Source organism: Centroberyx gerrardi, chromosome 4 (assembly GCF_048128805.1).
Source record: "Centroberyx gerrardi isolate f3 chromosome 4, fCenGer3.hap1.cur.20231027, whole genome shotgun sequence".
Lineage (NCBI taxonomy): Eukaryota > Metazoa > Chordata > Actinopteri > Beryciformes > Berycidae > Centroberyx > Centroberyx gerrardi.
In genome coordinates, this window is record NC_136000.1 from 27,241,351 (window position 1) to 27,268,563 (window position 27,213).

Here is a 27,213-nt window from a genome sequence, read left to right on the forward strand (position 1 = left end):
AAGAGTTTAAACTTTTCAGTCCAGTCCGCGGTCAGGTCGACGGCCCCCTGAGGAGGACTTCCCGTTCCCAGTTTTCGGTTCAGGCGACAGCATGTCTCCGTCCTCGGCCCCGCGGCTCTTCTCGGAGAAGGAGGTGACCCGCCACTGCACCAAGGACTCCTGCTGGGTGCTGCTGGGCACCAGGGTGTACGACGTGACCGGCTTCCTGCGGATGCACCCGGGCGGGGAGGCGCTCATCCTGCGCCGGTCGGGGAAGGACGTGAGCGGGGAGATGGAGGGACCCCCGCACCGGCACTCGGAGAACGCCCGGCGGTGGATGGAGCAGTACTACATCGGGGAGCTGGACAGGGACGAAGCGCAGGTAGAGACACGGGGGTTTTGTAGACGTGTGATGAACTACCTCACACCTATAGGCTGACATCATCTTCTTCTACCCTCATACACACAAACCACCCAGAGGCATGGGCGTAGGAAGCACGGGGGACAGGGGGGACATGTCCCCTCCAATATTAAAAGATGCTTAAAATGTCCCCCCTCAAAAAATAAACCACGACATTGTGTTATTTTGCCTCCACATTGAAACATCAACCGCAGAACTTTTATTTTGAAAAGCCTTTGACTTCGTGCAATGTGTAATGAATTTGAATGAAGTATCTCTATATGAAAAAAGTGCACCACAATAAATAGACTTGATAGGGCTTCATATCGGTGAGGAGCAGACATCTTTTCAAGCTAAAGCCAGTCAGTGTTGTAGCAGGGCTTGGAGAAAAAACACACTTGGCTCTTAAAAAGGACCAGTGCACCCAATAAATAAATGACTAGAAACCAGATAATATCAGTGCAGTTAGTTGGAAGGAAAATACAACTACATAAAACACTGTAATTCGTAGACGGAAATTATTATTATTGTTATTGTATTATTATTAATGAGAAACAGGCGAAACTAGATAGATGGAAGCCTGCTGTAACAACACATAAAGTCTGATCTGTCACTTAGCAGAGTCATTCTTTCTTTATTTTCAGATAGCCTTTTTAAAAGTTACTGGAAATGAGTATTGCAAAAACATGCCCCCGGACCCCAGTAGTCAATTCTGTACCCCCCAATGTCCAACTGCTTCCTACGCCCATGCCCAGAGGAGAACTTCAGAGAAGGATGCAAGAGAAGAAAAACCTGTTGCTCTGTTTTGCAGCGTCTCCTCTTCTCAGATGTGTTGCTGCTGCTGCTGTGTGTGTAGAGTGTTGTAGTTTCATGTGATTTGTGAATGAGGAAGACATATGGTTCATATTTCTGAACCATCTCTCATTGCACAATCACACAGAATGACCTGCTGTCTTGGAGGACTATCGTTTTTCAACTCAATCCTAGTGGAAGCCTTTGGGCTCCAGAGACATAGACTGTAATAGAAATAGTAGCCTCTAGGCAAGGCTAGGCCCCCTTTGGGATAAGACTTATGTTCCATAATATTATTAGAGTATACCAACTAATTTGCTCCATTGTCAGACATACATTTAGATTTGTATTCTCTCTCTGGAAGGTTTCTGGCATGTTTAACATGGGCATGGATTAGGTTTGTCAAGCTGTGGCACTTGCCCTGTATTAGCCTGCCTCAGTGCAAATTTCATCTTGTGGTTTTTTATCATTGCATCAGAGAGGAAAGATGTAGCCTAGAACCAGCCAGAAGTCTATTTGGAAGCCATATCTTAAAAAAGAAAGGGACTTTTCAGGATCAATGTTCCCTCTAAGCTGCTGAGCGACACCTAGCAATTTATCACACTGAGCAAATAATAATATCCTGACAGAGATGGAGTGGATAGAAGCAGGTTCGCATGTGTTTTTTTGGTGGCAAATGATATTAGATGCAGTGACTTTGCCAAAGCGTAGTGGTTTTGAAAGGCCATATGAGCTTGTGGCTGTGTGTGTGTGTGTGTGTGTGTAACAGGTGCAATTGTCCCTCACTTGACTTATTGGGCGTTTCTCCAAGGTGAAGAAACTCCCTGCTTCTCCTCCTCCGCTCCCTGATTCCGTCAGCTCCCGCACAGTATTGATTATAGGGGAGGGGATGAGGAGTAGGTGGAAAGAGAGAGAGAGAGAGAGAGAGAGAGATCCACTTGTCTAATGCCTGTGTAATCACAGAGAGAAGGAATCAAAAGGAGCAGGGAGGGCCCACAGGTGACGTGTTAGACCTGGCTCAGACAAATAGGGGGTTAATGAATGATTCAAGAGGTGTGTGTGTGGGGGGGGGGGAGAGAGAGAGAAAGTGAGAGAAACTGGTTTGTCCTGTCTATGTACAGCAGAGAGACCATAAACAGGGTAAATTTGAGGGAAACCGGAAACTTGCTATCATTTGTGGGATGAATCCACACCCTAGTTAGCTCTGTGTGTGTGTGTGTGTGTGAGAGAGAGAGAGAGAGAGGGAGAGAGAGGGAGGGAGGGACAGAGAGAGTTTGCATAAATCTCTTGCTGACAGAGTTGACATTTACATGGCTTGCCCACTCTGATGTGTGTCGGTGTGTGTGTGTGTGTGTTCTGTTTGGTTGGTTGTTATCAGTGCAGTCAAGGTTTATGCAATGACATTAAAACCAGCAGTTTTCTCCTCTTCTCCTTTCTTCTCTTCTCTTCTTCTCTCTGTAGCTTCACGCTTCATTTGCTGATAAGCCTTATCTGTAAAATTGGACTTTTGAACCGTTTCTCTTTCTGCTTATTGGCCATTAAGTGTGAAGATGGCATAGTGTGTGTGTGTGTGTGTGTGTGTGTGTGTTGGGTGGAAAATGTGTGTGGCAGTCATTTGTTGTGATGTTGTTTTAAGAATTGCAGTCTTGGTAAGAGTTTGTCAATGCAACATCACACATACACAAAACCACACACAAATATACACACATTCTCTCTCTCTCTCTCTCTCTCTCTCTCTCTCACACACACACACACACGCACGCACACACACACACACACACACACACACACACTCATTTCACAGTTTGAGACGTTAGTGTAATTTTTAGAGGCGGTCATCACACAGCCCTCTGCAAAAAGGACAGCGTTTTTTCACTTTATCTCTTCCCGTTATTTAATCTGGAACTCGTGTCAAGTTTTCACATGATGAAGCACCAAAGTGACTTCCTCAAAATCTGCTTTATTCGTCAATATACCGAGGAGAAAGAATGGAGAGCGAGAGATGCCGAGCAGCAAAGGTCATGGACAGGTCACATCATCATCAGCTGCGTCAAATCTGTCATGAGACAGATTTGAAACCATAATGACTTACCAGGCCGTTCCGGTCATTACTTAAGTATCTCCTCTGCAGTATTTGTTCTCGGGCTGAATATGTCTGCTCCATCACTCAGGCACCTTGGTGTAACTGCTAAGGTCAAACTGCCCCCTGTTTCTTTTCTCTAATGATTGGCTTTAAGTGCCTGAAGCATGTCAGGCCCCGTTTTCACCAAGCAGTGAAATGCCAGTGCAGAAAGAGGATGTATCAACTTTCAGTCTAAACAGGACTCCTATTTCAAGTCATGCAAGTGTAAATATATCACAAAACGACTGCAATCTTAGAATCTTGTTGTTGTTTTTTTTTTCAAACTACCACCAGGAATAACAGCATCTACTCCTTCTTGGTTGTGTGTTTCTTTAAAGGGCCGTTAAGTAGTGGCCTGCAATTACTACAAGTAATTAAGTTTAAGTTAATTTTTTTTTTTATAATACTGCTTTGTCCTTCGCTTTTTGGCTTGAGAATGAAATATCTGTCAATTAAAAATGCGAGCAGGTGTGGGAAGAGACTTGGGAGGATCTTAAAACTCCAGAGAGTAGCCTACTGGCCGAAAAGTGAGCTTTGAAAGAAATCTCAGCACCTGCCAAAGTAATCGTTGGGTCATTGGTACTGCTCAACAACCCTATCAAATCATGCTGTGCTATGGGGCAGTAAAAATCATACTTATTGCCCCTTTAAATGTGTCTTTGTTGGTACCGTATCTGGGCGTAAATCAAGGTGCACCTTTCACCAGCGCTGGGATTTGAATGGCAGGTGAATGCCTGGAGATACTGTTTGCACGTTTGTCTGTCTCAGAGGAGGCAGCTCTGCTAGTGGTCTGCCACACAGGACTAAGTGTTTGAACAGACTACAAACAAATGGTACCTGTAAGGCTTTGCAGACATGAAGACTTTTAAAAAAATTCTGTTTGAGGGCTGCTCATAGTACAAACACAGGGAGATGACAGAGGGCATGAGAGGGAATGGCATCCTTCTTGTTTGCACAAGTAGTAAGCATATACTTATCCCTTCTTGACTGTACATAAAAACTATACATAAATAAGGGAAAACAAGCATTTTCCCATCCATTATGCCCTTTGTTAAAATTGTCTGCTGATGTCAGATTTGACTGTTTTCATAAACAGGATCTCACACCTAAAGAATTCCCTAATGTATTTCGTGCATGTCTCAAGAGCACCCACAACTTTTTCCACCACCAACGCTCAACAATCATCAAATTTGAGCTCCCAGCTGTCTTTCCACAGTCTGTTGAGGTCTATTCATAACTGATTTTTGGTATTTCTCATTCTCCGTCTTTCTTGAACTGAAGGTGTTTTGTGCTGAATAAGTGTCACAACTGTAGGGCCCACCGGACACGAGGCTGTGTTTTCTTAATTCCTTAAAACCAGAGGGTTACATGGGGACAGCGATGGTATCTTAAAGCAGGAGTTGGTCTGCAGTGTGTTTGCCTGCAGACAGAGCAGTCAGATGCCAGAGAGGAGGCTCTGCTGGGACCGGAGCCCAGGCCTGCAGGAGTTGTGTGTGAGATAGCGGATGAGGCTATAGTTTCCATTGTGTGTGTGTGTGTGTGTGTGGGCGTGCATGTGCGTTTGTGAGAGGGTTTACAATCAAACAGGTGCTGTTTACACCGTCAACAAATTGAACAGGCTTGTTTTACATGCTGATTGTTTCCATTCAGAACCAGTGTTCAAAGGCCTTTTTCCAGGAATTGGCAATAGGTAGACCTAACCCGCAATATTTTCATAGAAAGAAATATCCGTTTTGCTGCTCTCTATCACTGACTGATATAACACAATAGTGATTCAAGCTATATCCAGTTCATGGAAGTTTTGACATTGTCACCAGCAGTCTGGTAGCTCTTTCCTGGGAAAAATCCTCTGCCGCACAGGAAGTGATGCGTTTTACTTTGAAGTGAAATGAAGACTAGATGTGTTTTGGAACTGAAGTCAGAGTTTTGCTTCAACATGGCACAGCGGGCAGCGTACCAAAATATTCATCACTGAACCTCAGTTTCAATCACTGAGAGCTATTTTGGATATACCATTAAATTGTTAATGCCTGCAGCTCCATACTCACTGAGCATCATCTGGGTGTCTGAGTTAGTGTGATGGTCTCTGGTCAGGACAGTTAATTCTGTCATCTTTACCACAGAAAGTGCAGTTTCCAACACTTTCACTCTTGCTGATGATATGAACATATTAGAATATGACAGAATACACATTTAACAGAATACTGAAATGGTTGTTTAGTTATAATTAAATGACAATATACACAGTCATTTCTGAGTCAAATTGTAATGTGAACAGTACAACCAAACCTCTTTGTCCATACACCAGATGTATGAACTGGTCGGATAATTGAATGGCATACTGCTGCTTAAATGTTCTTGTTGATACAATAAGAACACTTATGAATATCTTTTTGCAAAAACCTAAATATGAGTTGCAATGGCATTTCATTCTGTTGGATGCCTGTCCTCCAGACCCAGGGTATTCATGGGTCCTTAAAAATTCAGAATCCTTAAAAAGTCTAAATTTAAGACCCTGAAAAGTATTAAAAAGTCTTAAATACGTTATTAGTTATGTTTTTCACTATGCACTGACAGATTTCTTTGCCCTGCATGTCCACTCGTACGTTAATGGAGAATTGGACTCAATGTCCTTTAATAATTAATTTCCTGGTGTTCCTGTTCTCTATCCATTTATTTTTTCAGAACTTTCATTTTAGTTTTGCGAGCTTCGTTTCTTCATTTTGGGCTTTTAATTGGTCTTAAATCAATTCCAGGTAGCATTAAAAGATCTTAAAAAGTCTTAAATTTGGCTTTCTGAAACCTGCAGATACCTTGAGGCCATTCACTGCTTCAATTCCTGAGGAGGGATGGATTAGTGAGCTTCTACTTCTTACAAATTAGTCTTAACATAATAATTCATGTGCAGTCTCACTACTCACACGTCCCAAACTTAAAGAAACACTGTAATGGTGCGTCAGGGCGTGTACGTGCGTCTCTCTGGGCTTGCCTGCTCGCTCCATGGCTCCAGGTTGAGTAAAGGCAGAGCCGCTTATCCCTCTAATCAGCGTGTCATTCTCAGGTGCACCTTTGTTTGCTCTGCGCTCCTGCAGCTTTGTCTTGAAGGCCCCGCTGGCCCGGGCCCCGTCCACCTCGGGACAGGATGTGGAAACACACGGCTCAGCAATCCATGACACATTCTTTCTCTCTCTCTCAGTTTCGTTCTCTCTTCCTTTACATGGAATTCTAATGGAAATGAATTCAACCGGGCAGAGCGCAGAGTCCAGTGGTCTTTATGCCCGATGCACAGGAGAATGTGATTGTATATTCATGAAGCGAGGGAGATAATACACTTATTGATGACCGAGTGGAATCGTACACAAGCGAGTGAGTGTGTGAATGAATGAATGAACAACGGAGAAAGTATGGAAGACGACAGCAGAATGAGAAGAGATGAGGAGAAGACAGGAGAGTGGAAGAGAGTAGGAAAGCCTGTGACAGAATAGAATAGAATAGAATAGAATAGAATAGGCCAAAAACTCCCAGAAGTGTTTGAGGTTTGAGGAGGTTTGAGTGGCACACAACAGAGAGGATGATGATGTAGCACGGCACAGAGGAACAGACCATGACAGTGCATAATAAAGCAGAAACTTGCAGATGAGAGTAGAGGCTGGCAGGAGAGAACGGAGGTCACGGTGGTGGGCGGCGATAACTTTTCCGGATGGAATGCCGGAGGGCGGCCGGGCCGGGCTGCCGGAGCGCTGGAATGTAGACTTTCATCTGCTCCCTCTTCACTGAATGACGTGATTGTCTTTCATCAGAGGGCAACGCGGAGGGGAGGAGGGAGGGACGAGGAGACGGAGGGAGAGATTGGGGAAGGAGGGAGGAGGGAAGGGGGTCACCAAATGCCGGTAGAAGTTGTCAGGCATCTTTTTTGAGGATAGCATTTGAATGCCTGGGTTTTATACGGTCTTTGGTTTTCGTTTTTGTCCCTGCTGGCCGCCACACACACTCTCTGACCGTGAGCCAAACAAATCAAAACCAAATAATGGCTTCGAATCAAACAGGCTCCTGATTGGCTGCCTGTTATGCTGCTTTACACAAAGTGGTAGCATCTAAACTGATGCAGACTTTTCCTCCTGTTTCTCCGCTGCCTGGATGGTTAAACTAGCCTAATGTTAGTTGAGGATTAATATCAAAACGTGAAAGATGCTAACTTCAGCAGTGTGTGTGTGTGTGTGTGTGTGTGTGTGTGTGTGTGAGAGTGTGTGTGTGTGTGTGTGTGTGTGTGTGTGGGGAGGGGTTGAATTCTGTTGTATCATTGTATAAGTGAATGAGAGAATTAACACACATCCTGAGTCTATGCACAAAATAGCATTGAAAAATGGTAGGGTGACATACAGTATTTCTATGAATGGTGTATATGAATTATTTTGGCTGATAAAATTATTCTTGGCAAGTATTTTGTTTCAGTTTTAGAGCCAGAAAGTTAATTTCAGACGCTGGCTGTGGAGCAGGGATGGAGCTAAAGCAGAAGAGAAGGGGCAGATGCAGGAAGAGATGAAATACGGCAAAGGAGGGAAGAGATTAAGAGGGGAAAAAGAGAAAATGGTGACAGAGTGGGAGGGAATGGAGGAGAGCAGTCTTTCCCATGAAGCCGCTCAGGTGAAGCCACCTCTTTTTACAGCTCCTTACAGCCACTCTGGGTCAGAGTTCGTCACCGTGGCGATGCATTACCCGGCACGTTGTTTACCTTTGCTACCTTGGAGACTGCTGACGCTGCAATTAGCGCTCGGATGCAGGCCTCAGGTGGCTCCCCTGGTCGCCACGGTAACACCTGGAAGATAGAGAGAGAGAGAGAGAGAGAGAGAGAGAGAGAGAGGAAGGGGGACTGATGGATGGTCAGAGGGGATGGAGAGGGAACATATGCTGGAGAGGTCCAATTGATTTGGGCGCAGGTAAACAAAGTGTCTCCTGGGAGTCCGGCCATACTAAAGCCATCCATCCTCTCGCATCATTTGCACTGAGCCAACTGTTCCAGGCCATAACTTGAACTGGTAATGTTTTTTTTCTTTACCCATAGTTTTTTAGTCTTTTGTGCATCCTCATTGGTCTGCTGAGACCCCAGAGGATCTGATTGGCTCGAGAGGCATTGTGGAAATCCCTGCTCATGTTTGCCTGTGGTCAAAAAGAAAAGATGGGCAGAGGGAAAAATGACATAAGTAGATTTTGAGCATATCCTGCATTACGAAACAGCATTTCTGTGACTTGTTTTGGAGGTGTATAGAGGTGTATGTATGTTCCTATCGCCTGTGCATCGCACTTTTTGTTGTTGTTAAAATGCTTTGCATTGAATCTGTTTTGCTTGCTGAAAATGAATAACATTATGAACAAAGAGAGTTGAGATTAAAATTCATTTAAGGATGGTTTGCGGAGGGTTGACAAATTAGTTGGAAAAAAATCCTTCCTTCTTTCCTTCCTTCCTTCCTTCCATTTATCTACCCATCTGTCTAGCAGGCAGGCCATGCTGTGACTGTGTGTGTGTGTGTGTGTGTGTGTGTGTGTGTGTGTGTGTGTGTATGTGTGTATTTGTGGATGGGGCTGGTTGGCCCATAGCCCAGGGGGGGAACACAACACACACTCACAGGTCTGTTGTTGGAGAAAAATAAGCTGTTGGAAGGTGTGGGAGAGACAGACAAGATTCTCAGACACACCCAGAGGAGGGGGGAGGAGGAGAGGGAGGGAAAGGCAGCCACAACCAGGAGTTGGATGGATTAATGGATGGAGGGAACAGGAAGAGAGGACTGGGTCAGCACACCCTGCTGTACCTGTCCCTCCCTATTCCCACTCACTCTACCAGTTTGAAGCTGAAGTGTGATGTATTAGTGCATGCCAGTATATTACATTTTACACAAGAACTGAGTAGAAATGGAAAGGCACAGTTTTTGATAAAGCCCACCCTCTCATACAGGGAGTCTGCAGGTCCTTGAAATGTCTTTAATCATATAGTTAAAGGTTCTACTGCCCCATCGCACAAACAGACCATAATATATCTGTGGGGGGTTGATACGGTTGTTAATCAGTACCAAAGACTCAAAGATGACTTCACCAGGTGCTGAGATTTCTGGCTTTCAAAACTCACTTTCTGCCCCATACTCCCCACCCATTGGAGTTTGGACTGGGACGTTCTGTACCTGAGACTTGGGTAAGAGGAGATAAGTTAAGGAATTGCAACAACATAAGTATTGATGTTGTTGCAATTCCTACTGGTCTCCAAAAACAGTTGATCAAGGTCATAGATTAGTTAAAGCCCCTTTAAATAAAGCAATTGAAGTGGATCAGTGTTTCTCCTATGTGTATTTTATGGAAATAGCTCTCCTCACCATCCTTAATCTTTGTGCCAGCACTTATCCTCTTCTTCTTGCCCTCCATGCGACTGTCCATCTGCAGCTATGTTTACATACAGTAACCCGGCTATTGGCCAGACTCTGGTTAAGGTCTTATTCAGGTTAACATGGTGACATCAAAATGCTGTGTGAGTTTCAGTTTGCGGTTACACAGCAAACTGAACACAGCAAAAACCAAAAGTGAAAGCCGTAAGATGTTTCCATGCCAGTAACACATTTAATATGGGAGTAAACCAGGTTTAACCAGGTATAACCAGGTTATTCTAACCCAGATATGATGTTTAGCCTACATGCGTCAACCCAAAAGCAGGTAACTTGAGTAACTGGGTTAAGAGAGGAATCCTCTGTGCATGTAAACACAGCCTGTGTATCATGTGTGATGTGTGATGTGTTCATCAAGTCACATTCCTTCCAGTAATGCACTTGGCCCATACAGATGTTTCTGATTCTGAGTTTGATTATATTGTATTTACAGTGCAGGTTATGACTGCAGCACTATCTCAAGAGCAAGTGCGAGATGTCTCCACTCTAAGGGAAAGTCCTATAATGTAGGAGGTTCTCAGGTACTTGGGTTCAAAAGTCATATACATGGAGGCACCAACCAGAACACACACACACACACACACACACACACTGATCAAAAAGAAAGATGGAAAAGTGGAAAAAAGTGCAAAAACTAAATAGCATCATCAGTTTTTCTTCAAGTTGCCTTCATGCGAGAATAGAAACCTACAGTTAAAAAGACAGATGGTTAACTAGCTCCCACTGGTTAGCTCTGTTTCCAATTCATAAAACACACGGTGCACTTTACGGGCTCATAAAGCAATATTTTTAACAATCAGATTGCCTGGCTGTAATTACATGCATAAAGATATGTGAGGGTCACTGCTATCATCTGCTGCCTGCTCATTGGACTCTTTGATGGTTTTGATGAACTGTGTATGTAGGCTTTTGTTTGTGTGTCTATTTGTGGTCACCGAAAAAATAATTCTCTATCGGGGGTGTGTGTGTGTGTGCTTATATACCTGGGGGCATACTGACTGCCTTTTGCCCCCTGCACTCCCTGCTGCACCTGTCCTTCCCTATTTCCACTCACTACAGTTTGTACATTACATGGCAATATAATACATTTTAGTCACGATCGCAAACTGAACTGAGTAGAAGCAGCAAGGCGAGGGCGAGAGTCATTTTTTGATAAAGCCCACCCACTCCACACCACATATTAAAGTGTGTATCAGCACCCTAGGGTGGGTGGAGAAGGGTTTTCATGGGGTCTCACACAGGATGTCTGCAGGTCCTTGAAATGTGTTAAATAATATTATATAAAATCAAGGTCTTGAATATAGTTAAAGGGGCGATAAGTAAGATTCTACTGCCCCATAGCACAAACAGACCATAATATATATATATATATATTTTTTATTGTGGGTGATGAGAAACATTATTTTAAAAAATGGCTTACTGACACACAGCAGCACTATTATGATACCATGGTGAAGGAGGCTACTGTGTGTGTAGGCTAGCTTACTACTGTCTGTATTGTAACATGACACCTCCTGCACACACTGGGTAGCTACAGAGGGCCTCTGATTCAAGCATGCACACCCACACACCCACACACACACACACGCACACACGCACACACGCACACACACACCACAGAGAGAGAGCAAGAGAGCAAGGGTGGAATCTTGACTCCTGGTCATTCAGGTTGGACTGGTTCTGTTAGTTAGAGGGAGACGAGTGATGTTGTTAGCTACACACACACACACACACACACACACACACACACACACACGCACACACACACACACACACGCACACACACACATACCATATGGACACATGCATCATTCACCCTAACAAACTGTTCTCATCTATCCACATCTTCTTTGGTTTTCTCCCCCTGCTAAACACACTTCACACACACACACACACACACACACACACACACACAGTTACACACACACGCCCCACCCAAGCTGCCTTGTCTCTTCTTACAACACCCTTGATATTGACAGTCATGAGTTTGAAAAATTCTGTCACCTGAATCAATGACAGTTATTCATGTGATAATCACAACAAACATTACGAAACACACACTCTCTTTTCCTTTCTTTCTCTCTCTCTCTCTCACACACACACACACACTCCTCAGGATGACCCATACAATGTGCAGGTCACCAGATGAATAGGGTTTGGCCATACTTATCCTAATCCAGCTGCGGTTGGATGATTTGGGAGCGGTAAATTGTTCCAGCAATAGATAAATGCTGTTTGGCAATTAGATGACTGATTGGTAAATGTCTGTGTGTGTGTGTGTGCGTGTGTGTGTGTGTGTGGCTGTGACCATGTCTGCTTGTAAGTGTCACAGGGAGAGATGAGAGGGGAGGCATGCGTTATCGCTCCCAGATCTGGCAGTGTGTGTGTGTGTGTGTGTGTGTGTGTACCCTGACGGAGACATGATAGCGTTTAACCATTAACTGCGCAGTTAATCAGGAGGATCAGGTTTTTCCACTACTTTGAGACGCGCTCGATTTTGCTTTTTCACACACTGGAATCGATACGTGGGGCGGGGCTAAATGGGGAAAGTGGACCCATCATTTCCAAGATGAGATAAATGAAGCATCCGTCATGTATGTAGTCAAGTAAATGGATTCAAGCAAGAGGGATGATGGGTAGGCGAACCGCTGTTTTCCCTCACATGTTCTGTAAAATGTCTGACTGATCGATGTGGCCTGTGTGTGTGTGTGTGTGTGAGTGAGAGTGAGAGAGAGAGAGAGAGTGAGAGAGAGAGAGAGAGAGAGAGAGAGAGAGAGAGAGTGTGTGTGTCCCCATTCAGAGCTCAAGGCCCTTCCACAGTGTTACTGAACTTCAACCCTGCTCATTCCACATGCAGCCCTACCTGAGAGCTGCTGTTGACACACACACACACACACACACACACACACACACCCTGCTCTTAAAGTGCACTTAAATCCATGGCATAGGCAATGCAGACGTATGATTTTCCACACAAATCATCAATCAAATCACAAACATGAAATGAGTTTTTCACTGAATGACTGTTTCCGGACCGCTCCCATCACACTTCAGAAAGTTACATATTCTCTCTCAGTAGATGGTCATATAGATATATGGATGTTTTATGGCACACCAGGGTCAGACTTGCTTGACATGGGATAGAGAGCCTAAGTCCCTCCCCTTCCGGTGGAACCACCATGGGACCTTATTTGGGAAAAAATATGTACGGTAGTCAACGGCGAGAGACAAATAATTGTTTGATCCCGTTTGAATTGTGCCATGAATTACACATATGATGTTTTGTCAATTTAAAAGATAATTTTGCAAGTCAAGAAAGTCGCAGTTTGTCGTAAAACTGTTGAAGTATGAGACTGTGAAAATACGTAATTAGAAAGACTACACACCCAAAAGTCGCATAAATGACGTCATAACTTTCTCTCTCCACAAGCTACCCAGAGCCGCTGAAGCTAAGTCCCTCTCAGATAGCAGGAGTATTATACACAACCTGGAAGGTAGACAGTAAGAACGGATTTAAACTGGTTTAGGATAGTTTTAGTACAGTGGGGACTAACGTTAGCGCGATGCCTGTGTGTTTCGTATGTTTCGTTCCATGTTGGTGTTGGTGATGTATATTGTGCGAGACGAGAGATGTAGTTCACTGAGCGGTTTCACACAAAACTAAACGTTACTTTACTGTTTTACGACAAACTGCAACTTTCTTGACTTGCAAAATTATCTTTTAAATTGACAAAACATCATATGTGTAATTCATGGCACAATTCAAATGGGATCAAACAATTATTTGTCTCTTGCCGTTGACTACCGTACATATTTTTTCCGAAATAAGGTCCCATGGGGGACAGCGGAAGGGGAGGGACTTAGGCTCTCTATAAGAGTGGGGAATTAGAAACTTGAGGAAAGCTAATGAAGTTGAAGCCTTGATACACTTATTGATTGCAAATAAATTGAGTACTTAACCCCAGAATGACAAAATGTTTCAGAGTTTCTGAGCTCAGATGTTACACACAGGGCTCTGGGTGTTGCCAGAATGTTCTCATCACCCTTATATAGGCTAGATGTCATATCAGCGTTAGAGCGGGGCCATAAAGTGTCCTAGCCTCTCCCTCAGCCTCTCCTGCTTGACCGACACTCCCCTCTTACCTGCTACGTAACCGGAGACCTGAGGGGTTATAAAAGCTTTTTCTAGTGCTAAGGTCACCTGTTGAGCCACTGGCTTTGATGGTCTCTTGTGTGTTTGTTCTTACTTATTTACTTGAACCCAGGATAGGAAACACTTTACTTTACAATGGCCTTATTCCAATCTATTAACCTATGGAAAAGTATTGTAAGTACACAATATTACTGTGTAGGTACTAATACATAATGTACTTACGACGGTGTAGCAACACCATTCTAATGTAGCCATTTGAATGGTGTGTTTGTTTTAAGTGCATTATGTATAAGGGCGATTTTCATCAAGCACCTACACAGTAATATTGTGTACTTACAATACTTTTCCATAGGTTAATACACAGGTTTATACACTAGAATAAGGCCATTGTAAAGTAATAAGGCCATTGTAAAGTAAAGTGTTACCCCTGGATGTAACCTCATCTATGCTGCATCAATCTGTATGCTGCACACTTTCATATAGTAGTAACACACAAAATATATACATAGAAATTTATTTAGATATCAGTTAATTGAAGTATTTATATAAAAAATGATGGCAAGGAGTCACAAGTTACTTATTGCCCCTTAACCAGAAATGTGGATGCGTAGGCAGGCAGCAGGCAACACTTTGAGGCAATGTAGATGTAGCTTTCAGAATGGTTTGAAATTGGTAAGTGGAGCAAAATCAATATGGGAAACTTTGAGGGACAAAGGTGTGATTACAATTACTGTTTTTAATTATATAAATATAGGCAAGTTTGCGCAACTACAAGTGCTGCCTTTGAACCACAGCCTTCACCCTCAATCCTTTCACCAAATCTCAAGTCCTGCTTACACGGCCCTGCATAGCGCTCACCTAGCCCAACACTAACTCAACCTTTGCCCTACACACAATTCCTCCCCCTTCAGTCCCGTCCCTCTCCCAGGCAGGTTATAAAAAGCACAGTAATAAATGCAAAGATAATACAAAGATAGAAAACAAACACACACACACACACACAGAAGAGAAAAAAATGACCATGTTTTGCTGATTATCTAATTAGATCTTTATAAAAACATTTCACCTGAAGAAACAAAAACAAATGACACCAAACAATAGATAACAGGGAAATAAATGAAAATAGGCCTGATGGAGAAAGTGAAGTGAGAGGGGAAGTGAGAGTGTGGCAGTGAGTCGGAGGGTGGTGTCACATGGAAGAAAGACGGGGAGAAGGGAGAGAGAATTTGTTTGTGTAGTTACTTAGGGAAAACTTTCACAGTTCAGTTCATCAGACAGATGCTGAGTCTATATTTGAAAATGTGGATTCATTTACAGTGTGTATGAGCTCCTTTAGATCTTATAAGAGCAATCCAGAAAATCAAATGGCTCTGGTTGTCAGTGTGTCTGGTGTTGTAAGTTGGGTTAGACTGATATATCCGTCAATATATGGGTTCGATATTAACCTTTTATTAAAAATAGCCAGGGTGATCCACCTCTGATATGATGGATATGATGCAGTTTGATTACATATTTATTGTAGAATTGATTAATACTACACTGGTTGTCTATGGGAAGCCCTTAAACTGAATTGATTCTAATGCAACATATTGATTTCAATCAATAATTTAGTTTTAGTGTTCTTTTGTCTAAATGATATTTAAGAAGCTTTTCCACACTGTAAATAGTAAAAGTCAGGAGGAAACACTGAATTATTTTTTTTTTTGCCATGATAGTGGTCAAATTTAAAGATATTGAATATTGTTACAAAATACTGTCTATCTGCAGCTTCAAGCCAAACTTATCAGTATTGGTATCATCCTTTGAAAACCTGTACTGGTTGAATCCTAGGTGTGAGTTGGAGCTTGTGATTCAGTTGAAAGTGAGCTTTGAAGGGCAAGAGAAGGGATTCTGGCTGATGTATATGTTTAGACATAAAAATACTGGTTTGATATTTATGTTGAAGACAGATTATTTAGTTGATGAAAAAGTGATGCTGTTCAGTCCATGCTGCCATGTTACACCAGCCTTGCTCATTTGTCCCTTACCTCCACCCTTACCTAAGCCCACCCTCTCCTCCCTGTAGCTCCATCCCAGTCTTATTACTGTCTGTCCTGCCCAGCCATCGCTCCTGTCCAACACCCTCTGATCCTGCCTAACCCCAGTCCAATTTCACCCTTTGGTTCCCCTACCTTCTCTCTAGTCTTTCCCTCATTACTCCTAGCTTATAGCCTCAACCATTTTCTCCCCTAGTCTATGGGTAAGTTCACACCAAGCATGTTTGGAGCGATTTATTTGAACTCTGGAGCGTTCACCCCTCTAGTTTGGTTTGTTTGCTCAGGTGAGGTCGATGACATTCAAACTCTGGTGGCACCAAATGACGGCACCAAGATGCCTGAAAATGCAAGTTTCTGTCCTCTTCCAAGAGAACTGTGGTGCGGTTTGTTAGGAGTGAGAATGTAATCAAACCTACTACTATACTTAACATGAGGTTTTATAGGTATAAGGAGACGGCTGTTGATACCTGATAACCAGCAGTTCCTCATGCTTGGAAAGCCTAGCATAACAAAATGAACTGAGGGCAAACCACAGTCTGGACTGATGCTCATATTCAGCTATTTCTTCATGTGGTATGAACACCAGAGATAGTAATTACAGCAAAGAGCACAGACAAGTCCATCATGTTTAGCTTAGTTACATGGACTGGAATCGTATTTGTTTTGACTCTGCTGCTAAAATCTCTAACCTGGCAGGATGACAGGTTACCAAAACTGTCCAATAAATGAGCTACTTGTGAGGCCATGTGACTTTTGTTTACAAGCCCTAGTTCACTTGTAACTGGGCAAACCAAATACAAAAATGCAACAAAGTCAACTTTTCCGCCTATGGTTCGGACCAAAAAGACAAAAAACTGTAGGTGTGATCGCACCCTAACTCATTAATCCTGTGCCGGCCTCAAACATCAGTCCCATCCCTCTGTCCCCACATTCTCCTTCCTCCTCCTCCTCCTCCTCTCCCCAGTGAGGCTGACTAGTGTCTGTGTTGTGATGGTACCAGGCCACGCCGCCACCCTCCTCTAACCCTCTCCTTTGTTTTTTGTCAGTCGTTCTTTTATGTTTCTCCTCCTCCTCCTGCTGGGACAGAGTGCTCCAGTGTTTTGTTTTTTTTGTCTCTTCTCCTCGCTCCTAATGTCTTTCTCGCCGCCTCCCTGTCCTCCTCAGTAAAATGTTGGTGAGACATGAATCCGGCGCTTTTTCAACAGGGTATCTTAATGAATAATCTCAATTTTTTTATGTTTTCGTTCAACGTCGCATTCATTCATTCATTCATTCATTCATTCATGTCTCACCAACAAGGGGAACTATCTAGATAGATTAGCTGACATGCTAATCTGGCTGTAGCCTTGAGACATTTTCCTGCATGGGGAACTTGAATCAGACAAGGAGATGATAAGCTTTAGTTTAGTCTAGTGTAGTTTATTGGACAAAATTTTCCAAACCACTTGTTAAAACCACATGTTAAAAACCTAGCTGCATCTCAGAATTCTTTCAGTTCTCTTTCAGCTCTCAGCTTTACAAGCCTTGATCTGATCTCGTGTTAGCACTGCGGTTGCTAAGCTGTTTTACTTGAGCTTGTTGGATGGTTTTTCCGTCGCACTGTGTAAGCTAGAGCAGCATAATGAAAGATCTTAAAGGTATTCCTCTTCAGGATAATACAGTCAATGGATTGTCATTCATGACATAACAATGGGCCGTCGTGGTGTGAGAGTTAATGTCAACAGTGCAGGCATACCGCTCATTGTCTTGGCTTGGGGCTGAAGAGTGTACACAGGCACTCCTGCATGCAGAGAAACACAGATGACTGGGAACAATTAGTTACTGAATTCCCTCCTCCTGCTTTGAGTGTTTACTCAACAGCTAGCAACTCTGCCGCCATTCATTGGTTCCTGAGCTATCTGTCTTTACGTTTCGGTGATGTAAAGGTAGAAAATGTGTCATAGGTTGTCACCGAAACTTCTCGAGTTGAGTAGAAATTTGACGAAGAGAACAGGTGAAAGAAAATGGGACACAAAGAGAGTGAGAAGGAGAGAAATTTGAGTCAGAGGTGAAAGGGAGGGATGGTGAAGTCCTCTCCTCCCTTGGACACTGTTGATTTGTTGCCATGGAGACCCCTACCTGAGCTGGTGTTGTCACGATACCTGAATTTTGACATCAATACCAATACAAAGTACAGTAATGGCAAACAAGAAAATCCATCACGCAATGTCACAGAATATCCACTGGAAAGCACCATACATTCAATATTAATATCAATAAATTAAATAACTTTCTAGATATTCAACTCTACAATGAGAACAATTATATCAAGAACTTGAATGAAACATGGGTTCTGTTGCCATGTTTTAATCTGTTTAACTCCGACTGCTGCAGTTCACTGTCAAGAGCCAGACTGTCGCTCTGTCTTTCACAATCCTTCTTCTTCTTCTTTTAACTATTCCAATCCGCATGTATTCAACTTCTGGAGGTGACACCTTTTCAAATAGCGAATTCAGTCTTTCTCAACAGCATTGAAACTTTGGTTATTGTGACGCTAACCTGAGCACACTCTGGAGAAGGAAAGTAAATATGTAGGCTATGTATAGACATATGCTAGCTAACTAATGAATCTTAGCCTCTTAGCTCTGTGCGCTAAAAGTTGAAGATTGATTGATGGGTGGATGTCATGATATTATTGGTTGAAATTAGTTACGGGCATGCTTACGTAAGCACACGGCATATTTTGTTTTACAGGAAGAAAACATGATTGAATTTTGATATAAGAATACAATGAAATTGATTTTTGGTATTTTTTTTGGCATATATTGTTAAATAGGTGCACAGTATGACCGGGGATGTGATCTAAAAGGGTTAAAAAGGCATTTTTCATTTCATCTCGTCTTTAAGCTACCTACCTACCAGTTAGGCCATCTAACTCACTCAAGATTTAGTTAAGATTTAACTCCACTTAAGACCATAGTGAAACTCATCTTGTGTTTTTTCTTCCTAAAGTTTTTCTCACAGTACTTGAACTTGACTTAATTTGTCAAGTATGTAAGAAATCCAGTGGAGTTTCTGCATTTAAAGTCTGCTAAATCAACTCTTGAGCTGATTTAGAGTGAGTGAAAAATGATCCAAATTGTCAAAGTTGTATTGTATTGCATTACAGCAAATGGCTGAAACAGTGTGGGCCTTTTTAAAGTCGAGTGGAAAGATTAAAGTGAGTAATCGCAGTATTCAGAACAAATTTGTGTTAAACGTTTTTGGGTATGTAAGATTCTTGAAACTTCAATGCGGGGGGGAGAAACAGAGTACGGGTGACTGTTCATGTGAATCAAAGGGTTAAACCTACTTACTGTCTGTAGTAGGCTACTTATACTGTCCGTACCTTTTCTAATTGTTTGGATGTGAAGCGTGTAATGGCAGCTCCTATTTACCTGTTCGTTTCCATTGTCAGCTCCTTGGAGAGTAAGCCTCTGTGTTGCGCAGTGGGTACAATTTGCTTTAACGGTGCATTATGCAATGGAGTGTGTGTATGGGTGGATGTGGGTGCGTGTGTGTACACTATGTATGTTTTGTTTACTCTCTTTTATTGATATTTCATTAATATTGTGTGTGTGGAAGTTTGCACATATTTGAGGTTGAAACATGCGAGGTGTGACCGTGACTCGGACATTAAGTGTGTGTCTTTGTGTGAATACATTTGAAAGATTGATTGATTCCTTGTTACACAGGAATGTAGCAGTGTTAGTGTGATATCCCAACAAGCAGAGGAGGAGGACAAGGAGGCCAATCATTGTCATCATCATCATCATCATCTTCTTGTTCGTCTTCTCACATGAGCTTTGTTCGTCATGCCTTTCCAAATAGGCCTCTCCTCCCACATTGGTGATATGGTCCCACCTAATAACGCTCCACAATTCATTGATTGACCAAGCCTCTCATTAAGGTCCCTCCCCTCCTTGTGTACCCATTAAAACACCTTTGTTAAGCCAGGCCCACATGTATAGAGTGGTAATAGGTAGGTAAGGTTATTAAATAACAAAATCAAACATTGCTCACAAGCTCACAGAGGCCATGATGGCTGCTGATACAGAGGGCGTGTCTGCTTTTTGCTTTCACCAACATAAATCTATCACACTTATATGAGGCCTGGTAATAAAAGATCACTACTTCTTAATCCATTTTTTTAAGCCGCTCTGGATCTGTCTATCTCTATGTAACATTATATATACTGTATATATCTTTATATTTTTATCTATATCTATGAGATGGTGCAAGAGGGATGAAACAGGTTTGTGGTCTGTTTTTTTTTTGTTTTTGTTTACAGGGCGATAATGGAGGTATAGCATTGCCTCTGTAGGTGTTGGATTGCCAAGGTGATATTCGTAACAAGCCATGGGGGACCTGAGTGTGTGTGTGTGTGCGTGTTTGTGTGGTTGTGCGTGTGTGCACACTCTTGTTTAAGGTTAATCATCTGTTTAGCTGAAACCAACCGGCTGATAAATATTTCACCTGACTGACACCCACCGACAGCCAATGGCAGACTGAAGGATGACCGGTGGAAGCCAACTGCAGATCAGCGACGGGAGAAAACTTATTTATGTAATGCGGTCAATTTGGATATTGAGTGCTCTGTCATAGAGGAAGAGGAAGCGGTGAGATATCTCACTCTGTCCCTGGTATCGCAATGTCATCGCAACAAATGCAAACCAGGATCTACTTTCATTGTGCATGTAATGTGTTTAACGGGAAAGGCTGTTGGTGTTAATGGGAACAGTCTTTTTATTTTAACGGGAAAGGTTGTTGGTGTTAATGGGAACAGTCTTTTTATTTTAACGGGAAGGGTTGTTGGTGTTAATGGGAAAGGTTGAGAGGTTGTCTACTCCTTCAGTTAAAGCAATTTGGACCAAATTTTCCACAAGCAGGAAACGTTGTTGGGATTCTGAGCTAAAATTAGCATTTTTGTGAACGTTGTTGAGAAAAGCATCTTTGCCAGATTGGTTGCTAAGTTAACAACCATTGACCTGAGAAAGGCTTGAAGCATTTGGAAGGGAGTTCTTGGGAGCGAGTGCATGTTTGAGGGTTAAACGTGTTTCCTTCACTGTCAATTTTGTTGAACCTCAAGCTGATTTATAATATCATAGTGAGAGTTTTGGATCTGTTTGTTTGTCACGGATTTTGTCGAAACTTGTGGGAATGATGCATCTCATCACTTCCATCACATTTTCAAAATCGCACTGATTGGTCTGAGGGAGGTGCTACAATTACAGGTCAAAACAGGATGGCATCTTTGTTCTGATTTGCTCAAATGGGGATTGCATCATTCATGCGGGACAACATGTTTTCTGGTGCTTTTTTATTGTGGTAACTGACCTCGTAGTCTTTGAGGTCTGGTTTCTGCAACACTGGGCTGCAGGTCTGTGCTGTTTGGTTCCCACAGTAGTAGTTAGTAGTAGTAGTATGTTTTAATAGTCTTGGGTCCTCACATAACCAGCAGGTTTAGGTTTATAGGAAAAGGGGGCTTTAGACACGTTCAAAAGTTGATGGTCATAACGGTGATATTCAGTGTGGCGTTGTGGTACATGTCAGTTTCATTGTGGCCATAACCATAAATATGTCAACGTGATGAAGCTGTTACATGACGATCATTAGGGAAGAGCAAAGGGCAGCCGGCCTGGAGATAATGGACTCACAACACAAACGCACACAAACACACACACACATTGACCAGTATTATATTTAATATATTTGCACTTTACTGTGTACCGTACCTTATTTCACAGACACCATACGTGCTTCACGTGCCTGTTATATGGACAGTAGTAGTAGAGAACAATGGGACAGGACTGAAGTAAAATGCGGGTTGATTCATACTGCACACACACACACACACACACACACACACACACACACGGATTGTATCTAGGAGGTGGGGAAAACAAACTTTGTCCATCATACCATGGCACGTTAGATAGAAAGGTCAGAGGAAGTAATTTAAAGTGATGAGAAGATCATGCAGACTAGGATGCATGACATGGAAATAATCAATCAATTGATTGATCTGATCGATACAAAACACTTAAATCACTTACTCACCTGTGGAATTGTGAAAATCATCAGCTTTACTTTGCCTATGTGATGATTTTGATATTTCTTCTGTAGATTGGAGCTTGTTCTCAGCTCTCGGCTGTCCATATCATCCTTATGACACATTACTGAACACGGGTTGTTATGTATTTTAATGCTGTCCAACATTAAAGGTGCATCTCTGCACTCGCTTTTGCAAATACTTAAAAATAGCATTAGCTGTGATAATAAGTGTGACACTTCTCTTTTCTCTTCTCCTCCCTCCACATCGACATCTTCCTGTCCATCTCTCCACTCTTTGATCATCCATCCGTCTTTCTGTCATTAATCATGACTGTGTATGTCTGTTCTTTTCCTTAGACACTGAGAGAGAGGAGGAAGAGCCCCGAAAAGACAGAAGGAAAGACGGAGGAGAAGAAGACAGAAGAAAAGAAGAAAGAGGTGGAGGTGGAGGAGGAGGAGAGCTCCCCGTATAGCCGCTGCAGCTCTGTGGACTTGGACAAGGTGTGTGTGTGTGTGTGTGTGTGTCTCTTGAGTGTATGTGAGAGAGTTGGTGTGTGAAGAAGAGTCAGGGGAGATAAAGAGAGGGAGAGAGAGAGAGAGAGAGAGAGAGAGAGAGAGAGAGAGAGAGTTAATAGCCATCTGGTCGTTCACCCTGCTTTGCTCAAAAACTGCCCTTGTTCATCCATACGCTCTCTGAAAACACACTTCCATGGAGCGAGAACATGTACAAACACACACACACACACACACACACACACACACACACACACTTAACCCTTACCCTAACCTCAACCAAAGGATTTTCCTCATCTTTCTATCCTCGTGAAGACATTTGGTCCTTGTAAGTATACACACATACTCACACACATTCATTTATTTAAACTGTACAAACGTGACGAAATCATTTGTCAAGGGTTTTCCTTTATCTACAGTCAGGAGCCGCTGTCATTGTCAGCACAGCAGTGATGACAGACTGGACCAGTTGGTCTTGTTCACACTGTTGCCAGGTATCACTGTATTGAGTGAGATGCACTGCACTGAAACCAGACCTAAACATAAAATAAATCATGTATTCTTAGTATCTCTGTATTTCCATAGGTTGTTATCAGTTCTCAGTGCAACATAAACCCTTCTGCCTTACACACTCCCCTGATAGAAGTCCAGTTTGGTTTGATATAAATAGCCAAACATCTGCCAAATAAGGCAGTGTTGGCACAGTTCACACAGCTCTGTTCCGCCAAGTAATTAAAAAACCAGGTGAGCACATCATAAAAAAATGTTTGTTCAAGATAAACTGTTATAATGTGTATGAATGCGATTTGACCGAATTAATATGTCAAATAGCGAGGCTTTCACTGCAGTACCTGGGTTGTTCCTGCCCCCACCATTATAGTACATCCACATGTGCACCTGTCAGCGCATTCCTTTTAATTTAAACTTCATTTCATTGCATTGTATTGCCACAGACAGACAGACTTTGATATGAGGCAGACTGGAAGAGCAGGAGTGTTGCTACAGTAGATGTCAGATTACTTGGATTCCCACCTGTCCTTTAAAACCAAGCCAGCTATGTGTGAGTGTCTTTCGATTTGTGTGTGTGTGTGGTGCTGATTGATGCCATGACAGTCTGTCTTATCAGCCATCATAGTTTCTCTCACCTGTCTCACTCCTCTGGAATCTGAAGCCCGGCTCCACCGATGAATATGGCCTCTCTTCCTTTCTTCCTTCTGTCTTTTTTCACCTATCAATTTTCATTGCAGCAAACATTTTTATCCGTCTTAGTATGAGGAAACGTGTAACTAATATCAATATTAATAAATTTGTCATCAAATGCCAGGCTGATACTACTTTATTAATGATTTCCAACTCGGAGCTACAACCAGATATTCACTCTAACTCGGAAATGAATGATTGGCCCGCGGCAATTGGCAATTCTGGTATTCCAGTCCAAATGTGACTGCTTTGCATCATCTGCGTGTCACCGAGCAGTGTGTTGGCACAACATGTGGTTCATTCAGTCTTGGTAGAAACAAATGTTATGTAATGTGGAAGCGGATATTTTTATTTTTTACTTCAGCCTTCAGTGAGCTCCATGAATATGTGGGCATTTGCAAAACATTATTTTGTTGAGGCCAAGGCTCTTCTTTTGCATAGCCTTAGAAAAATAAAAGCCTTTTTTTTTTTTTACTGTGTGAGTGACTTGGCCAATGCAATCAGACTTTAAACAGACTATAATTTGGAGAAGCATAAAGCAAGAACACACTCCTGTATCACCTCATCATTTTCATCAGTCTGGCCTCATTCTCTTATTGATTCCCTCTTTACATTTTAGACATTGAGCTGAGACAATGAGCAGAATAAGCTTCAATTTCTAGGTCACCAACATTATAACCAACCAACAGCCATGAGTGCAAGGGTCAGGGCCATATAATGCCTCAGAGGGGACACGACGCAGTGACTGTGAGGTTGAAGTGCAGGCTGTGTGTCTTCATTATGGGGGAACAGTCAAGGAGTTTGTTCTATTCTGGTCGCGGTTTCGCTGGGCTTGTCATGCGGTCTTCCTCATGCAACCAGCTTCACGAGTTCCGACTAGAGATTCAACTCCCCTGCCCTCTTTCCTAACCTTAAGCATTCCTGTGGATCTTGCAAAACTGACCACAGATCAGCGTTAAGGTGGAAGCTTCATCGTGCAGCCACGCCACACCTGAATGTCCCACCTGAGGCTGTAAACTTTGCATGTAAATGTTGCTCAGCCTCCCTCTCTGGTCTTTGGACTCTGTTAACAAAGTGAGAATCTTTTACTATTGTTGGCAGCAGTAGTATCTGACAGATCTGTGTCAGAGATCGGCCTCAGTCATATGAGTAGTTAGGTGCAAAACCACACACACACACACACAAACAGAGCAAACAGACAGCACATAGTCACTTCCTGATTTGGCCAATCCTTGTGCAGTTCATCCGTTTTCAACTCTCTCCTGCCATCTGCTGGAGAACGCCTCTCACTTCAGATAGACTGTGACTATATGGAATATTATTTTTCACCAATTTCACCATGGATCCTGTGTGTGTTGTCAGGATCTGGTGGACTGGCGGAAGCCCCTGGCGTGGCAGGTGGGCTACCTGGGAGAGAAATACGACACGTGGGTTCACCAGCCGGTCGACCGGCCGATCCGACTGTTCGGAAACCCCTTCCTGGAGGCCAGCACCAAGACCTCCTGGTGAGGCGGGGAACTCTCTCTCTCTCTCTCTCTCTGCCATTTTAGTCAGAGAGTTTTTAACCTATATTTATCCAGGCAAAGTTGACTGAACTAGGCTTTCACTGCACCTCAATATGATATGAGCACAATCTGACACTAGTTAAAGGTAGACTGCTCTCTTCCTAGGTACTGGGTACCAGTGGTTTGGCTTCCTATTGTGATTTATCTCAGTTGGCATTGCTACACCACCTTGGCACAGGAGACCACCAGGGTAGTCTTCAATTCAGGTAACACACACACACACACACACACACACACACACACTATGCTCACACATCCACCAGAGACACTTGCACACTTGCACACTTGCAGTACATACACATTTGCATGCTACACCCCACTATTTGTTTGCTTTTGTAATTTACGTGTCCAATGTGTGTGTGTGTGTGTGTGTTCCCAGACCACTCTGTCCTGGTCCATAAGTACAGCTTCCCCCTGCTCTTTGTGATGGGCTGGTTCTTGTGGTCGTTCATCGAGTACTGCATCCACCGCTTCGTGTTCCACATGAAGCCGCCGGCCCATAACTACTACCTCATCACCATACACTTCCTGCTGCATGGGCAGCACCACAAGGTACACACACACACACACACACACACACACACACACACACACACACACGCGCACACACACACACACACACACATACACACACACACACACACACACACACACTGCTGCTGAACCTGAGGACTGGGAAACCTCTCCTCTCAACACTGGTTGAATCACAAAACTAAGATTCGATTTGTTTCGATTAGATTCTATTCTATTTCAGTACATGTGGGCTAGCTTTTGTTTTCTCCATATACTATACAGTTTCCACCTGCTGCTCTTATCATGTCCCGGAACATCACACCTCTTTTTGCCCTCTCCTCCCTTTCCTCCCTCTCTCCTTCGGCGTCTCCTCTCCTCTCCGCAGTCTCCGTTCGACGGCTCTCGGCTGGTCTTCCCCCCCGGCCTGGCCTCCATAGTGGTGGGGGTTTTCTACCTGTTCCTGCACCACACGCTCCCGGAGGTGCTGGGCATGTCCGTGTTCGTCGGGGGGCTGTGTGGCTACGTGGTGTACGACATGATCCACTACTACCTTCACTACGGTTCGCCCAAGAGGGGCTCGTACCTGTACAGCCTGAAGGCCTACCACGTCAAACACCACTTTGAGCACCAGAGAGCAGGTGAGGAGAGGGGAAAAACCATGACGTTCAAGTTTTCACCCCTGTTAGATTGTCTGTCTGTCTGTCTGTCTGTCAGCAGGAGATCTCAAACGCTTATGAATGGATTTCCATGAAATTTTGTGGACAGATCGGCCTTGGGCAAACAAACAACTGATTCGATTTTGGTGGTGATCCGGATCTGGGATTTCCACTATTAGACGATTGTTGTTTTTTAGCCATAACTATGAAACTAACAGATAGAGACTTGATTCCAAATCATAATAGTCTGTACAGGGTCAAGAAATCAATTTCACTTAAAATTAAAGTGATAGGAATGATGTTTTGGGTGTAACAGCAAGTTGGAGAATTGCTCAGCGCTAGTGAAGGTTTGTGCTGTCTTTCTATCAATCTGCCTCTCTCACCCATCTGTCTGACATGCCCTGTCTTTATTTCTCGATGTAGGTTTTGGAATCACCTCCACGTTCTGGGACTACCCCTTCAACACAGTCATCCCCGACGAGAAGTTCTAGAGCGGGAACGGCTCGACCGAAAAGGGCCGCAGGACTTTTGTATAATCGCCCTCCCTTCCTTAGCAAGCCGCCCGCATGCCATAACCCCCCCGAGCCTCCGCAGCCATAGCTTCCACATCAAGGCAGGAAGATCCAGTTTGTGACGCCTCACAGCCCACTGCAACCAGTCCGCCTCTACATGCCATAACGCATATCGACCTGCTGCTTGATCCTCGCCAACCACACATTCTCTACTTGTACTGGGACATATTCCCTCGGTGTGACCGTTTTGCTCTGTTCTGTATAGCACACCT

At 43.3% G+C, this 27,213-nt stretch overlaps 1 protein-coding gene across 1 annotated transcript; it reads left to right on the plus strand.

Annotated features, from left to right (window-relative positions):
* Positions 1–27,015, plus strand: fa2h (fatty acid 2-hydroxylase). Its single transcript, XM_071923748.2, has 7 exons — positions 1–361; positions 22,340–22,483; positions 25,058–25,200; positions 25,366–25,466; positions 25,640–25,812; positions 26,159–26,411; positions 26,853–27,015. The coding sequence occupies exons 1-7, from the start codon at positions 92–94 to the stop codon at positions 26,918–26,920; spliced, it is 1,152 nt and encodes a 383-aa protein (XP_071779849.1). The 5' UTR covers positions 1–91; the 3' UTR covers positions 26,921–27,015.
* The last annotated feature ends 198 nt before the right edge of the window (positions 27,016–27,213 follow it).